Source organism: Larimichthys crocea, chromosome XXI (genome assembly GCF_000972845.2).
Source record: "Larimichthys crocea isolate SSNF chromosome XXI, L_crocea_2.0, whole genome shotgun sequence".
NCBI classification, from domain to species: Eukaryota; Metazoa; Chordata; class Actinopteri; family Sciaenidae; genus Larimichthys; species Larimichthys crocea.
Genome location: NC_040031.1, coordinates 1091189 through 1106625, shown reverse-complemented (window position 1 = coordinate 1106625; position 15437 = coordinate 1091189). Strand labels below are relative to the sequence as shown.

The following is a 15437-nucleotide window of genomic DNA, read 5'->3' as shown; positions in this document are numbered from 1 at the left end:
TACATCTGTCACATAAAGAAAAGATGATTGTTTTGATTGTAGTAAAGGAAAAAATAAAAAGGAAAAACTCTTCTTGTTCCAAAGCTCTGTCGAGTGATGAGGCACTAAAATACACTGAGGGGAGGAGCAACACTGAAGGAGGTCACAGTCACATTTCCTCAAGATGAAAGTGAAAGTTTGTCTGAGTGACTCAACAAAACTGCAGTAGAGACAAGTCTCTGTTTCTCTCTAAAGGAAACTTCAACTAAATGTCAGGTGTTTATCAAGAAAACAGCAGAATCTCTGCCAAACACTGGTGAGTACACTGCACTATCTAAATATTTAGTCAAAGACTTAATGTGACATTTTCTTATGTCTGTTCTAGCAGTTCAGCTAGCTTTAGTTTAATCTAATTTACCCCCTTATTTTAGTTTATTGTAGTTGAAAAATGAATGCTGATGCGTTTATTATACCACACACACATATATAAAGAAGTTTAACCCATTCTAAGTATATGAAGCAGTGGACAGCCACTTTGCACTGTTTAGTCTAGGGCAATGACAGGAGATTACCATACATGTTTCTGATGGTGGGGGAAACCCATAGACCGTGTCCAAAGTCCTGAAATGAACACTAAATACTGGCTAGATACAGTATTTCGCTAGCAATGAACACACCAACAGATATGTTTGAATCTATTCCCATGTTCAGCTATATTGTAAATGTGGGCTTTAGTTTGGTTAGTCAGATTTCAGGATGTCTTAAATGTTATCAAAGACTGTTTTTAATGCAATTACAGTTTTGTTTTTTCACACTTTTTGTTATCACAGTGAAGATATGTCTGCTGCCAGCTGTCTGCTGACTGAAGATCCGTTTCTGTGCCCCATCTGTCTGGATGTGTTCAGTGATCCAGTCAGCACACCATGTGGACACAACTTCTGTAAAACATGTATCACTGAACACTGGAATATTAATGTCCAGTGTCAGTGTCCCAACTGTAAAGAGGTTTTCAACACGAGACCTGACCTGCGGGTCAATAGTTTCATCTCTGAGATGGCTGTTCAGTTCAGACAGTCAGCTCAACAGAAAACCAGCATTAGATCAGAGCAACAGGTTTCCAAACCAGGAGAGGTTCCCTGTGAATTCTGCACTGCACCAAAACTGAAGGCCATGAAGTCTTGCCTGGTGTGTCTATCCTCCTACTGTGAGACTCACCTGGAGCCTCATCTGACAAAGCCAGGTCTGAAAAGACATCAGCTGATCGACCCTGTGGACAACCTGGAAGGCAGGATGTGTATGAAGCACGATAAACTGCTGGATCTGTTCTGTAAGACTGACCAGATGTGTGTCTGCATGCTCTGCACGGCTTCAGACCACAAGGCACATAATTTTGTTCCTCTGAAAGAGGAATGTAAAGAAAAGAAGACAGCACTCGGCAAGAAAGATACTGAAATTCAACAGATGATCCAGAAGAGACAACTGAAGATTCAGGAGATCAAACGCTCAGTGGAGCTCAGTCAGGAAGATGCAGACAGAGAGATAGCAGATGGTGTTCAGGTCTTCACCACTCTGAAGGAGTCTGTTGAGAGAAGCCAGGCAGAGTTTATTGACATGATCAAAGAGAAGCAGAGAAAGACAGAGAGACAGGCAGAATACTCAATTAAAGAGCTGGAACAGGAAATCTCTGAGCTGAAGAAGATGAGCTCTGAGGTGCAGCAGGTCTCACAGTCTGAAGACCACCTCCACCTCCTCCAAAGTTTCACATCCATGAACATTGTTCTACCCACCAAGGACTGGACAGAAGTCAGCGTCCGTCCACCTTCATACGAGGGAACTGTGATGCGAGCTGTGAATCAACTTTCGGAGATGCTCAATAAACAGATCAAAAAGCTGTTTCAGACTGAGCTGAAGAGGGTCCAGCAGTATGCAGTAGATGTGACACTCGATCCTGATACAGCCAATCCCTGGCTCATCCTGTCTAATGATTGCAAACAAGTGCTTGATAGTAATGTAAAAAAGAATCTCCAGGACCACTCAAGGAGATTTTCCTATTGTACTAGTGTCTTAGGAAAGGAGAGTTTCTCTTCAGGAAGATTTTACTATGAGGTCCAGGTTAAAGGGAAGAGTGACTGGGATTTAGGGGTAGCCAGAGAGTCGATCAACAGGAAGGGAAAAATCACTGCAAGCCCCCAGAATGGTTACTGGATGATATGTTTGAGAAATGACAATGTGTACGAAGCTCTTGCTGGTCCTGGAGTCTGTCTCTCTCTGAAATCGAAGCCTGATAAGGTGGGAGTGTTTGTGGATTATGAAGAGGGTCTGGTCTCTTTTTATGATGTTGATGCTGCAGCTCTGATCTACTCCTTTACTGGCTGCTCCTTCACTGAGAAATTGCACCCATGCTTTGGTCCCAGTCCTAATTATGGTGGTAAAAACTCTGCCCCTCTGATCATCCAGTCCTAATTATGGTGGTAAAAACTCTGCCCCTCTGATCATCTTTCCTGTCAATCACACTGAATAAAACACCCATTTGATTTCACACAGAAAGATTTGCCATGTAATGTAATTAATATAATGTAAATATATGTTCACTGGTGTTGTATGGTGTATTGTTGTTTCAGATGCATTTTCCCCTTTTGTTTCTGTAAATGTTTTTATGTTTTGGTGTCCCATCACTACTAACTACAGCTCAACAATATTACAGCACTTATTGGTATTATCTAATGTAGTCATATTTATTCAAATTATTTTTTAACAGCCTTCGAGGCTGAGTTGCATTTCAGCAGCTGATACAAACACTCAAGCAGTGTTACTTGTTTATAGAGAATAAGTTACATCTGAGAAACTCAGAAGATCCTTTTTGTGTTACAAGATAATATTCTTTTCGTTATTGTGACAATTTTCTTGTTATTTGAAACTTATTAAAAATTCTTATTTCAACACCACTCTATACTGCAAATGTCATTATTTCATACAACAACATAATCAAATTCTAATTATAAAGTATCTGCTAAGAATGCTATCCTATCCTATCCACTAAAGATGAAAGTGAGCTTAAACGTGCATTCACTTCAGTGAGGTCCACTACCCCCTCTCTTGAATTACATTATACTAAAACAATTTAATTCAACCTTTGTTTAACTTTGTTCTTAACAAAGAAAGTTGTTTTATTCAAATAACTGATAGTGTTACGCCCCAGTCTATGGGTACCTAGAGCATAACAAGAAAGGGTCCCAATCTTCCGAGTCCCAAATAGCCACTTACAAGTTTTATATAGAAAAAGGAAATTATTTTTTTACAAAACTTAGAGATCAAATAACTACAACTAAGGTATCAACTTCAGGGTGGACCATGGCCAGAACAACAAACAACAAATCTCTGGAAAATAAATCACTACGCTCAGAAAACAAATGACAATCGACTTACCTTCCTAACTAACAAACAGGAGAAAACAAGATCAACACAAAATGGCAGTCTACCCCTACTTTCAAAACAAAAACTTAGCAATATCACACAATGGATTTCAACAAAGGACATGTGGCTGATTGGGAGAGGGGAATGATGAGGAAGTGCTGGTTGGCCATCTTGGCTCTTTATATCTCAGGTGGTTGCCGGCTGCGGCCAATCACAGGCTAGGGGCTGGAAACACTCCAGTCATCTCCAGGGGTTGGCACATCCCTATTTACATATGGAATTGACAACAAAAAATACAGGGCACACAAACACACACAGCAGACTACAAAAAAATATGACCACAGTCATAACATTAGGGACCTCTATTGAACCTCTTTTAGTTATGTTATTACGTTAGATATTTGTATAGTTACTTTGAGTAGGACAATATTATAATTTACAAACAGTGGCCAGAGCTCTGACAATACAACCCAAGTTGAAAAAAAAAAATTAGCTAAGTCTACTTTTGTTAGAAATGCAAAACACAGTCCAGGAGACCAAAATCAGTAAAAAAAAAAAGAAAAAAAAAGTGTTGATTGTTATAATAGCCTATAGTGGTTAGACATAACTGGGGGTCTTCAGGTGGTGGCGAGGAAGGAGGTTCAAAAGGTTGAGAGCAGGAGAGGCTCCGGTAGTGAATACAACACGAGCATAGATAGACAGGTGGTAAACCTTTATATCTATATATACATATACATTGGTTGACTGATGGTACTGTTGGCTCTATTTGCGTAGGAAGGGCTTAGAGAATAATACATTTCATAATTTTAAAGCTTGTTAAACTAATTATATCAAACAAAGGAACGGAAAGTTGTGGCTTATGATATATTATTCTTAATGTTGATAAAGGAGGGTAGCCTTGGATAACCTGTGTAATCTAGTGGGTTGATTGTGGGTCTCTGCCAGTCAGTGTGTAAGATAAGTACTAGCGCCTTGCTGCAGCCACGATAAAGAGCTACACTGAGAGGAGGAGCAACACTGAAGGAAAAAACATTCACTGTCACGTTTCTTCCAGTTAAACTGAAAGTTTGTCTGAACAACCGCAGAGCTCTGGTACAGACAAGTCACTGTTTCTCGCTAAAGGAAACTTCAACTGAATCTGTCAAGTTTTTTCTCAATAAAACAGCAGAACCTCTGCCAAACACTGGTGAGTACACTGCACTACAAAGACAAAATACACTAACTAAATATTTAGTCAAAACTGAGATTGAATGTGACGTTTTCAATGAAGACAAGGAGTTTGCTACTTAAAAACAGAAGTAAAGATCAAACAGTGACTAAACAGTAGTTAGACTGAATACAGTCACAGCTAGCTTTAGTTTAATCTAATTTACCCACTTTTTTCAGACTGCTGTAATAAAAAATAAATAAACGTTGTTGTGTGAACATCTTAGAGGTTGAGTTTATTATACTGCACATATATAACGAAGTTGCCAAATCCAACCATAACAAATAAAAGAAAAGGTAACACCAAATCGACAGGTACAGGTAAAAGCTAACTAGCCTAGCTTCAGTGCACTTCCAAATGTTCAAAGTACAGTATGTGGTATTACCTAACAACTTTTATTTATAGCCTATAAAGTCATAAAATTGACGTTGCAGAACTTTTATTTCTGTTACACCCAATAGCCTTCGAACCTTGATCCTTTTTTTCTCAACCTAACTGTTTAACTATAGTTGCTGCTGTCTGCCTGTGTAAGACAGGACAGCTGATAATGTTCACTGTGTCACAAATGGTAAGAAATTAAACTCCACTCAGACTCACTTATACTCAGAGCTATAGCCATTATCATCACTGGCCGTGAAATAGTTAAAATTTTCTGCAGTCCAGAACAACGGTTTCCATCTTCTGCACATTTATTGTATCTGATTCTCTGCTCTCTGTAGCATCATCCTCTCTCGCTTTGGACCTCCTCTTACATACATAATCATACACTGTATAACACAGTGAAATGAATTCTCTGCATTTAATCCATTCTAAGTATATGGGGCAGTAGACAGCCACTGTACAGCGCACAGGGACAAAGTTCAGGGGACTGAAAGGCACTGCAAGGTATTTGTCTGATTATTTTGGACCTGAGAAAGATGCTGTTGTTGTGGCTGATGAGAGCAGGTTGCAGGGCCAACTAAACAAAACTCGGAGATGCTGTGTAATTTGGAGTGTTTTTTTGGGCATTTCCAAGGAGTGATGTGTATGTTGTGTATTTGGATGATGTAGTGATTTACAGCGATGAAGATCAAGTCCATCGCATCAGGAAGCTCTTAAAACATCTGCATGACACATGCCTGATGCTTAACTCAGCATAGTGTGACTTTCCAAAGGTGACTGTCACCTATCTTGGGAAGGTAGTAGTCGAAGGGCAGGTAAGACCAGTACAAGCAAAGGGATCAGCAATTGAGTGCCTATCACCAAGCAGCAGCTCATGCAATAACTTATCAACTGTAGCTCTGGTTCTGGCTCTAGCATGACTAAAGTGTGTTTTCCTGTTGCATTCTCTCCAAACACCCAGCCATACATGCTTTTAATCTATTTTCTCTACACCACTACCTTGTGTTGTCTCCCTCCTTGTTGCAGTCTTTGAGCTATGCTATCATAGTTAAATGTTATAAAATAATTTTAATATAAAGATGCAATTACACACTCTTTGTCCTCAGAGTGAAGATATGTCTGCTGCCAGCTGCCTGAAAGATCAGTTTCTGTGCTCCATCTGTCTGGATGTGTTCAATGATCCAGTTAGCACACCATGTGGACACAACTTCTGTAAAAGCTGCATCACTGAACACTGGAATATTAATGTCCAGTGTCAGTGTCCCAACTGTAAAGAGGTTTTCAACACGAGACCTGACCTGCAGGTCAATACTTTCATCTCTGAAATGGCTGCTCAACAGAAAACCAGCAGCAGATCAGAGCAACAGGTTTCCAAACCAGGTGAAGTTTCCTGTGACTACTGCACTGCACCAAAACTGAAGGCCATGAAGTCTTGCCTGGTGTGTCTATCCTCCTACTGTGAGACTCACCTGGAGCCTCATCTGACAAAGCCAGGTCTGAAAAGACATCAGCTGATCGACCCTGTGGACAACCTGGAAAGCAGGATGTGTATGAAGCATGATAAACTGCTGGATCTGTTCTGTAAGACTGACCAGATGTGTGTCTGCATGCTCTGCACGGCTTCAGACCATGAGACACATGATGTTGTTTCTCTAAGAAAAGAATTTAAAGAAAAGAAGTCTGAGCTGGAGAAGACTGAGGATGAAATTCATCAGATGATCCAGAAGAGACGACTGAAGATTCAGGAGATCAGGCAAACTGTGGAGCTCAGTCAGGAAGATGCAGACAGAGAGATAGAAGATGGTGTTCAGGTCTTCACCACTTTTAAGGAGTCTGTTGAGAGAAGCCAGGCTGAGTTTATTGACACAATCAAAGAGAAGCAGAAAAAGACAGAGAGCCAGGCAGAAGAATTAATTAAAGAGCTGGAACAGGAAATCTCTGAGCTGAAGAGGAGAAGCACCAAGGTGGAGCAGCTCTCACAGTCTGAAGACCACTTCCAACTCCTCCAAAGCTTCCTGTCACTGAACACTGTTCCACCCACCAAGGACTGGACAGAAGTCAGCGTCTGTCCATCTTCATATGAGGGAATTGTGATGAGAGCTGTGAACCAATTGGAGGAGAGGCTCAGTAAACAGATGAAGAACCTGTTTGAGGGTGAGCTGAAGAGGGTCCAGCAGTATGCTGTGGATGTAACACTTGATCCTGATACAGCAAATCCCTGGCTCATCCTGTCTGATGATGGTAAACAAGTTAACTGTGGTGATGTAAAACAGAATCTCACAGACAACCCAAAGAGATTTGATTCTTCCTGTCTCTTAGGAAAGCAGTGTTTCTCTTCAGGAAGATTTTACTATGAGGTTCAGGTTAAAGGAAAGACTGACTGGGATTTAGGAGTGGCCAGAGAGTCGATCAACAGGAGGGGAAAAATGAGGCTGAGGCCTCAGTATGGTTACTGGACAATATGTTTGAGGAATGACAATGAGTACAAAGCTCGTACTCGCCCTTCAGTACATCTTTCTCTGAAGTCAAAGCCTGAGAAGGTGGGGGTGTTTGTGGATTATGAAGAGGGTCTGGTTTCCTTTTATGATGTTGATGCTGCAGCTCTGATTTACTCTTTTACTGGCTGCCCCTTCAATGAGAAACTCTATCCATACTTTAGTCCTTGTAAAAATGACGCCCCTCTCATCATCTCTCCTGTCAATCACACAGAGTAGAAAAAAACATTAGATTCTTAAAAAAAAGATAAACATCATTCAGTGTAATAAGTCTATGTTTATTCATGATGTATAGTGCATATATATTATTACAGAGTGGGAAGCTAGAAGGGCTGGAGTTGACCACCACCTGGCTGAGTGGACTATCAACTAACCAATAGACCACAGTATGTGAGGCTTCATGACGGTGGGTCTTATGTGGTGATTTAGAGCATCGAGGCCCCTATCTCTCTTTTTCTCTCCAGCCTTCAGACAAAACTGTGACAGCTGTCACCTCCAGAAGTTCTCTGGTCATGCAGCCTTCGTTGGACGTGTATCAGAAGGAAGTGAGCAGAAATACAGAGAGGTCTTTACAGACTTTGTCAGCTGGTACAATCTCAACTATTTTCACATCAACACCAGCTAGACAAAAGAGCTATTGAGCTCCTTATTTATCCCAGCCAGATAATGCAAAGTTTGAGAGTATGTTGTTGTGCAGTATGTTTTTTACTATCACTGAGCATCTCAGCTGGAAAGACATGAAATTTAATGGTTTGCTGAAGGGAACCAGGAACATTCTAAATTTGCTCTGCCAAGAACTGTGTAGAAATCGTCCTGTGTAGGAAAGTCAGTAAGGGGGATTTCTCAGTTTTCACTGTTCACTTTGATGATGTTTTGTGTCATATCTGATCATAATGGGATAGATTTTGCCGGCGTGGCTGAGTCAGAGCAGATATGTCTTAGAAAATGTAGCCACCAAACAAAGTTCATCAAACAAAACAAAAACACAATATGCCCAAAAACTAACAAATTAAATGGACAACAGAGCTTCAACCTCAGGAAAAGACTGAAGAGATTCCAATACTACTTGAAACGACTTTTTAATAATTTGCTGTCACAAATATTCAAATAATTATTTATTTGTTGATTTTGTTATTAGTATTTATTTTCTGCTGATTTTAAGTTAAATTAAATTGTTGTAGGAGAAAATGGAGCATATTATAATTATGTTTTTTTGTTGTTGTTGTTTGTTTGTTTTTTTTGTTCTTGTTACGGTCAATTGTTGTGGGAGAAACTGGAGCACTCAGGGAACACCCACACAAAAGCCCAAATAAGACACTATTCAGACAACACACTGATTTGATGAGCCAGCAGTGCCAGCCATACTGCTTCTCCCAGGAAGACAGGGAAGGTAAGGGCTGCAAAGTGTCTCGCTGTCAGGTGACTGGATAATGGATGTATGATGCAGTATCCTATATTGGATTGAATAGGTGGCAGCCTATCCCTGAGATGAAATGCATCCAAAAATATGTAACTACCTGAGTTTGTGTGAAAATGAGTTTAAGTGCGATTATGAACAAAACCATAAGAAAAGCAAGGATACATTTTACAGCCTGGCCAATATGTTGCATCAAGAAAAAGAACACTGCAATCACTGCTTGTGCCACCGAACATTGAGCCGGAAATGCTGATTTTGCCACGGAAGCAGCAGTTGTTATTCCTTTCTGGTTCGTGGAATATGCAGCTAAAATGATTTCTACTCCCCTGGGAACAGCTATCATAATTCCTGCCTGTGATGAATGAAACAGTCGCAAATGCTACTGCCAACAGAAAACTATCACCATTCAAACTTCCGGCCATAAAAACAGACAAAAGCGAAACAAATTAACTATGTAGCATATCCACACATGTAGAATCATTTATAAGCACATAAACAAAGGGAAATGGCAAAATCTGAGCAAGTAAACTAAGTCTGGCGGGGCTGGTGGGGTTTCTGAGTTATTGTGAGAAATTTTTACTCTACTGGTAACTCAGGTAGAACAGAATCCTAAATACTCGATGACTAGCTCTTCTTTGCTGCTTGAATAAACACACTTAAGATGAATGCGTTGCCTAAACTTAGCTGTCTCTTACAGTTTATATCCCCAAGTCAATTTTATGCCTTTAGATACTAGTGTATCCAGTGTCATCTGGAATAATGATAATGTTATGATATGTTTGCCCGTCTCTTTGGGATAGTGCATGCCAGGCTGGTTTCAGACCAAATTTAGCGCTGCAGTTAAAATGGAGGTTTTCCATTCATTTGAGTGGGAGTAGTGCGTTTCTGCTGCCACAGTACTGAAAAAGTAAAGCAACCTGCTCCAATGCTCTGTAATATCTGAGATAGTTGGTAGTGTAAGATAATGTTATTTATGGTCTGACTTTTGTTGGAGCAGCTCATGTGAACATTAAAACAGTGTTACTAGTTTATAGAGAATATGTGACATCTGAGGATGCCATCTAGTGGAGGTGATAACAAACTGCATCCTGTGGCCACATGAGAACATGCTCCTAGTACAGTATATAATACCTACTCAGTGAAAATGACACTTCACAATAAATACTTTTACTTTGACCCATTCTATAGTTGTATTTTTTGTCAAAACATTAAAAAAGACTGAGCTCAACTTTAGACTGATTGTAGGATTGTTGTGGGGTCTGTAAAAGGAGTTTTATAGCCTAATGACCCAATATACAGCATGTATTTGCAGATCTCTGTCTCACTGTTTTGCTGTCATTTTGTAAAAGGGTTGGTTGGTTTCTGGGAATATATCACTCCATTGAAAATTTGAACTGAATGTGATATCCCAGCTGACTTTGGGCGAGAGTCAGAGTACACCATTAAACCATACAACCATTCACACTCACATTCACACCTACGGACAATTTAGAGTCGCCAACTAACCTGTTAAGTGCATGTTTTTGTACTGTGGGAGGAAACTGGAGTACCCGGAGAGAACTCACACAGACACGGGCAGAAAATGCAAGCTCCACAAGTTAAAAATATATTATATAAACAGATTTATTCTAATTGTCTGATATGTGTCTTCTATATTATTTAGTGGTAATAACAAGTGGTAATAGATAAGGTGTTAAAAAACACACTGATTGTCTAATTTTCAAAAACGAAAAACATATTATTCTAACATTCTAATATCCAGTCTGTCACAGTCTCTGCCTACATCAGTTGAAAATTTATATCTAATTGTATGTATGTACAGTATATATATGTTCTGAAAGAAAATAATAAATTATGAACAATATAAAACAAATTTAGAAAGTGTCACTCAGTGTTACTGAATCCTGAGTAAAAACATTTGCACTGTGTTATTAACCCATTTTACAATTTGTCACTCTGTTTCCAGCTGTGAATGACATATGTCATACTTTTTACAGGGAAGCAGACAGAATATTTTGTTCATCCAAATGTTACATACAGATACATGCTCTTAAATATCTTGCATATTATGTTTTACTGTTTCTGTGGCTGCTGTATTTAAAAAAAACCCAAAAAGTAATCATTCATCTTGTTCCAAAGCTCTGCCAAGGTGTTTCACAGTGAGGCAGTAAAACCTGACAGTGTTACACTGCGAGGAGGAGCTTCAATGTCATATTTCCACAAATGAAACTGAAAGTTTGTTTGAGTGAGACAGCAGAGTGCCATCGAGTTTCTCTAAAGAAAGATTCAACTGAATCCATCAGGTTTTTCTCAACAAAACAACAGAATCTCTGCCAAACACTGGTGAGTACACTACGCTACAAAGACAAAATATACTGACTAAATATTTAGTAATTACCCAGTGACTGAAATCTGTCTAGTGAAGGTTAGACAGAATGCAGTCACAGCTAACTTTAGCTAATTTACCAACTTGTCCAACCTGTTTCCTGTAATTTGAAACAGTACAGTATTTAGTTTTATTGTCTATAAAGCCATAACATTTCTCATTTTCACAGCTGTTACAGCTGTTACACACAGCAGTGTTTGCTGTGAGAGGTGCAGGGTAGCAAGGAAGACCAGAAACCATCATGCTTGCTAGGAGGTTTGCAGGAAACAGGTTGACAGCTTTCATTATTAGTCACCAAACAAAAAAAATATAATTTAACAAATGAAATGTTAGGGTGCTGCTCTTCACATAGCATACAAAAACTGAAAACCAAACCCAGCCCATGTTCTCCTATTCTCCACATACTGTATATACTCTGACAGGCTGCTTCTCCAGTTCACCCTGGAATGGAGAGTCAACAAGATTAACAACAACAACAACAAAAAAACACATTTTCCTTAGTTTGCTCTGACCAATTCATATTAAATTAACATCTAAAGAAAAATACTGTACATTGAGAAATAAGCAATGAGATGTACAACATGTATTATTCAGTTTAATTAACTGGGGACATCTGATAATATTTGCTGTGTCACAAATGGTATGAAGTCAAACCACTTCAACAGGTTACACTCAGGGCCATAGTCATTTTCCACTGAGGTCCATTTTAATATTAAAGTGTGATGTGCTGGTTGTCACGTCATATCTGCCCCAATCACTAAATGATTTTAGATCCTATAACAGTGAAACAACACTAGCTAACACATTACATTGTAGACCTGTAGTCACATTTGGTTAATGTTTTTATATTGTTTATATATTTAATTAAGGCTGTTACCATGACAACTAATTCATGCTGACAAAATGATCACTTGGGAAATGTATTAATTTAAGTGTGAGATTATATCAATACTAACAGCCACATCAACCTGTTGCATTAACTTTTGTATATTTTGTCTGTCTTTTATTTTCGTATTATTTTGAAAAGAAATAATCAAAATATTTGTATTACAGTTTTGTTTTTTCACACTTTTTGTCTTCACAGTGAAGATATGTCTGCTGCCAGCTGTCTGCTGACTGAGGATCAGTTTCTGTGCTCCATCTGTCTGGATGTGTTCACTGATCCAGTCAGCACACCATGTGGACACAACTTTTGTAAAAGCTGCATCACTGAACACTGGAATATTAATGTCCAGTGTCAGTGTCCCAACTGTAAAGAGGTTTTCAACATGAGACCTGACCTGCGGGTCAATAGTTTCATCTCTGAGATGGCTGCTCAGTTCAGACAGTCAGCTCAACAGAAAACCAGCATTAGATCAGAGCAACAGGTTTCCAAACCAGGAGAGGTTCCCTGTGAAGACTGCACTGGAACCAAACTGAAAGCCATGAAGTCTTGCCTGGTGTGTCTATCCTCCTACTGTGAGACTCACCTGGAGCCTCATCTGACAAAGCCAGGTCTGAAAAGACATCAGCTGATCGACCCTGTGGACAACCTGGAAGGCAGGATGTGTAAGAAGCATGATAAACTGCTGGATCTGTTCTGTAAGACTGACCAGATGTGTGTCTGCATCCTCTGCACCCTTTCAGACCACAAGACACATGATGTCATTCCTCTAAAAGAGGAATATGAAGTAAAGAAGACAGAGCTGGTAAAGAAAGATACTGAAATTCATCAGATGATCCAGAAGAGACAATTGAAGATTCAGGAGCTCAAACGCTCAGTGGAGCTCAGTCAGGAAGATGCAGACAGAGAGATAGCAGATGGTGTTCAGGTCTTCACCGCTCTGAAGGAGTCTGTTGAGAGAAGCCAGGCAGAGTTTATTGACATGATCAAAGAGAAGCAGAGAAAGACTGAGAGACAGGCAGAATACTCAATTAAAGAGCTGGAACAGGAAATCTCTGAGCTGAAGAAGACGAGCACTGAGGTGCAGCAGCTCTCACAGTCTGAAGACCACTTCCAACTCCTCCAAAGCTTCGCATCCATGAACATTGTTCTACCCACCAAGGACTGGACAGAAGTCAGTGTCCGTCCACCTTCATATGAGGGAACTGCAGTGAGAGCTTTGGCTCAGCTGGAGGAGATGCTCAGTAAACAGATGAAGCTTGAGAGCAAGCTGAAGAGGGTCCAGCAGTATGCTGTGGATGTAACACTTGATCCTGATACAGCAAATCCCTGGCTCATCCTGTCTAATGATGGCAAACAAGTTAAATTTGGTGATGTAAGTAAGAATGTCCCAGACAACCCAGAGAGGTTTAATACTTATGCTCATGTCTTAGGAAAGCAGAGTTTCTCTTCAGGAAGATTTTACTATGAGGTTCAGGTTAAAGGGAAGACTGAGTGGGATTTAGGAGTGGCCAGAGAGTCAATGAACAGGAAGGAAAAAATGATTCTGAGCCCTCAGTATGGTTACTGGACGATATGTTTAAGGAATAAAAATGAGTACATAGCTTGTAATCATCCTTCAGTCCGTCTTTCTCTGAAGTCAAAGCCTGAGAAGGTGGGTGTGTTTGTGGATTACGAGGAGGGTCTCGTCTCTTTTTATGATGTTGATGCTGCAGCTCTGATTTATTCATTTACTGATTGCTCTTTTACTGAGAAACTCTACCCATTCCTTGGAACTTGTCATAATAATGATGGTAAAAACTCTGCCCCCCTGATCATCTCTCCTGTCAACCACACAGAGTAGAAAAAAAGTTTTTTTACAGAAAGATTCACTGTATGGTATTTATAGATTGTAGTTTTTTTTAATCATCTTATCAATTTGTTTTTTTTTCCTTTTGTTCTCTGAATGCTCTATAAACATCATCAGCTGTTTTCAGACTTGTGTTTACCTGAAAGCTCCAACACTCATCACATTTTAAATAGTCTGTAGTGTATATAATATAATGTTATTCAAAGTTTAAGCCTGTAGATGTGAATCTATGTCAGTCTATGTCAGCACTGTCATAGACTGGTGACCTGTACATGATGTACGCACACCCGTATTGCCCAAGGCTAGGCTGGAGAAGGACTAGCAGTATGAAGTACTCAATCCTGAAACAGCACAGATTGATCTTATCCTGTCTGATGATGGGAAGAAAAGGTGTGGGAGTTTGTGGAGCAGGGTCTGGGTTAATTTTGTGACGTTGATACTGCAGTTCTTCTCACAGCCTTTCTGTATGATATAGCGTGCAAGCACGACTGTTTTGTACATTCTTCCTTTGCTTGTTTCTTGTTTCTAAGAATTAGAATTACAGATTCCTAAATTAAAAACATTTCATTACATACACAATAAGAAGATGCTTTGGTGTTTTTTAACGTGTCCAAACATTATCTGTTGTGCATTTTCAGCATGTTTATTAAAATTAAAAATTAAAAATTAAAATAAACAAACAAATCACTGTTGAAGATAACTTTACTCCTTGTGCAAAATCCATGTCGTGTGCAGACAACTTTCCTTTTTAAGTAGAAAGCAGATTAAACTATGATGTTAAAATTAAGGTACCATGAATCTACAAATAAGGCAAATAAACTGATAAATATGATTTACAGTTAGTTTGATAGTTAGTTAAGCTTTGTTTGTTTAATGTCCTAATTCTGGCATTACTTGACAAACCTAGTTGTTCCCTCTATTAGCCATGTATTCATATCCAGATTTTTCCAAACCAGGATATAGTGTGTCCATGTGATACATATGAAACACAAAACCAGAAACAAAAACCTGACCATAAAATCACCCTACTCCACACTTACTGAGATCAAGATCTCTTACAATGACCTACAGACATATTGAAGAATTTCACTAAAGATTTAGTTCATTATCAGTTGTGTAACATCTGAAAATAACAGTTTTGGGTTTGGTATCATGAGTGAAAGGCAAATCTGGGTAAAATCTGGGTGAAATATTACATATATATAAAAGGTTTTTACATCTTTACATTGCAACCTCCCCTTCCAAGCATGAGAAACTATGGTGAAGTGTTTCATTCTTCTAATCTGAGCAATATAAAATACTGTTTACTTCACATGTGTAACAATATGTATGGAATTTTATTCTGAAATTTACATTTGGGTTTGTGAAATGTTGCCATATACTTTATAGGGGAAAGTACCCTCCTTATTATTATATAGATAAAAAA

General features: G+C 39.2%; 1 protein-coding gene across 6 annotated transcripts; it reads left to right on the top strand.

Annotated features, from left to right (window-relative positions):
• The first annotated feature begins 164 nt into the window (after window positions 1–164).
• On the top strand, window positions 165–14585 carry LOC104934087 (E3 ubiquitin-protein ligase TRIM21). 6 transcript variants are annotated; one of them, XM_027273134.1, is made up of 3 exons: window positions 184–295; window positions 810–2395; window positions 2439–2917. In XM_027273134.1, exons 1-3 carry the CDS (start codon window positions 249–251, stop codon window positions 2498–2500), a joined length of 1695 nt encoding a protein of 564 aa, XP_027128935.1. In that variant the 5' UTR covers window positions 184–248; the 3' UTR covers window positions 2501–2917. The 6 variants fall into 6 exon arrangements, with proteins under 6 accessions (XP_019123118.2, XP_027128935.1, XP_027128936.1 ...); XM_027273135.1 differs by having other exon boundaries at window positions 810–2404; window positions 2448–2917; XM_019267573.2 differs by lacking the exons at window positions 810–2395; window positions 2439–2917 and adding an exon at window positions 6090–7695 and having other exon boundaries at window positions 165–295.
• The last annotated feature ends 852 nt before the right edge of the window (window positions 14586–15437 follow it).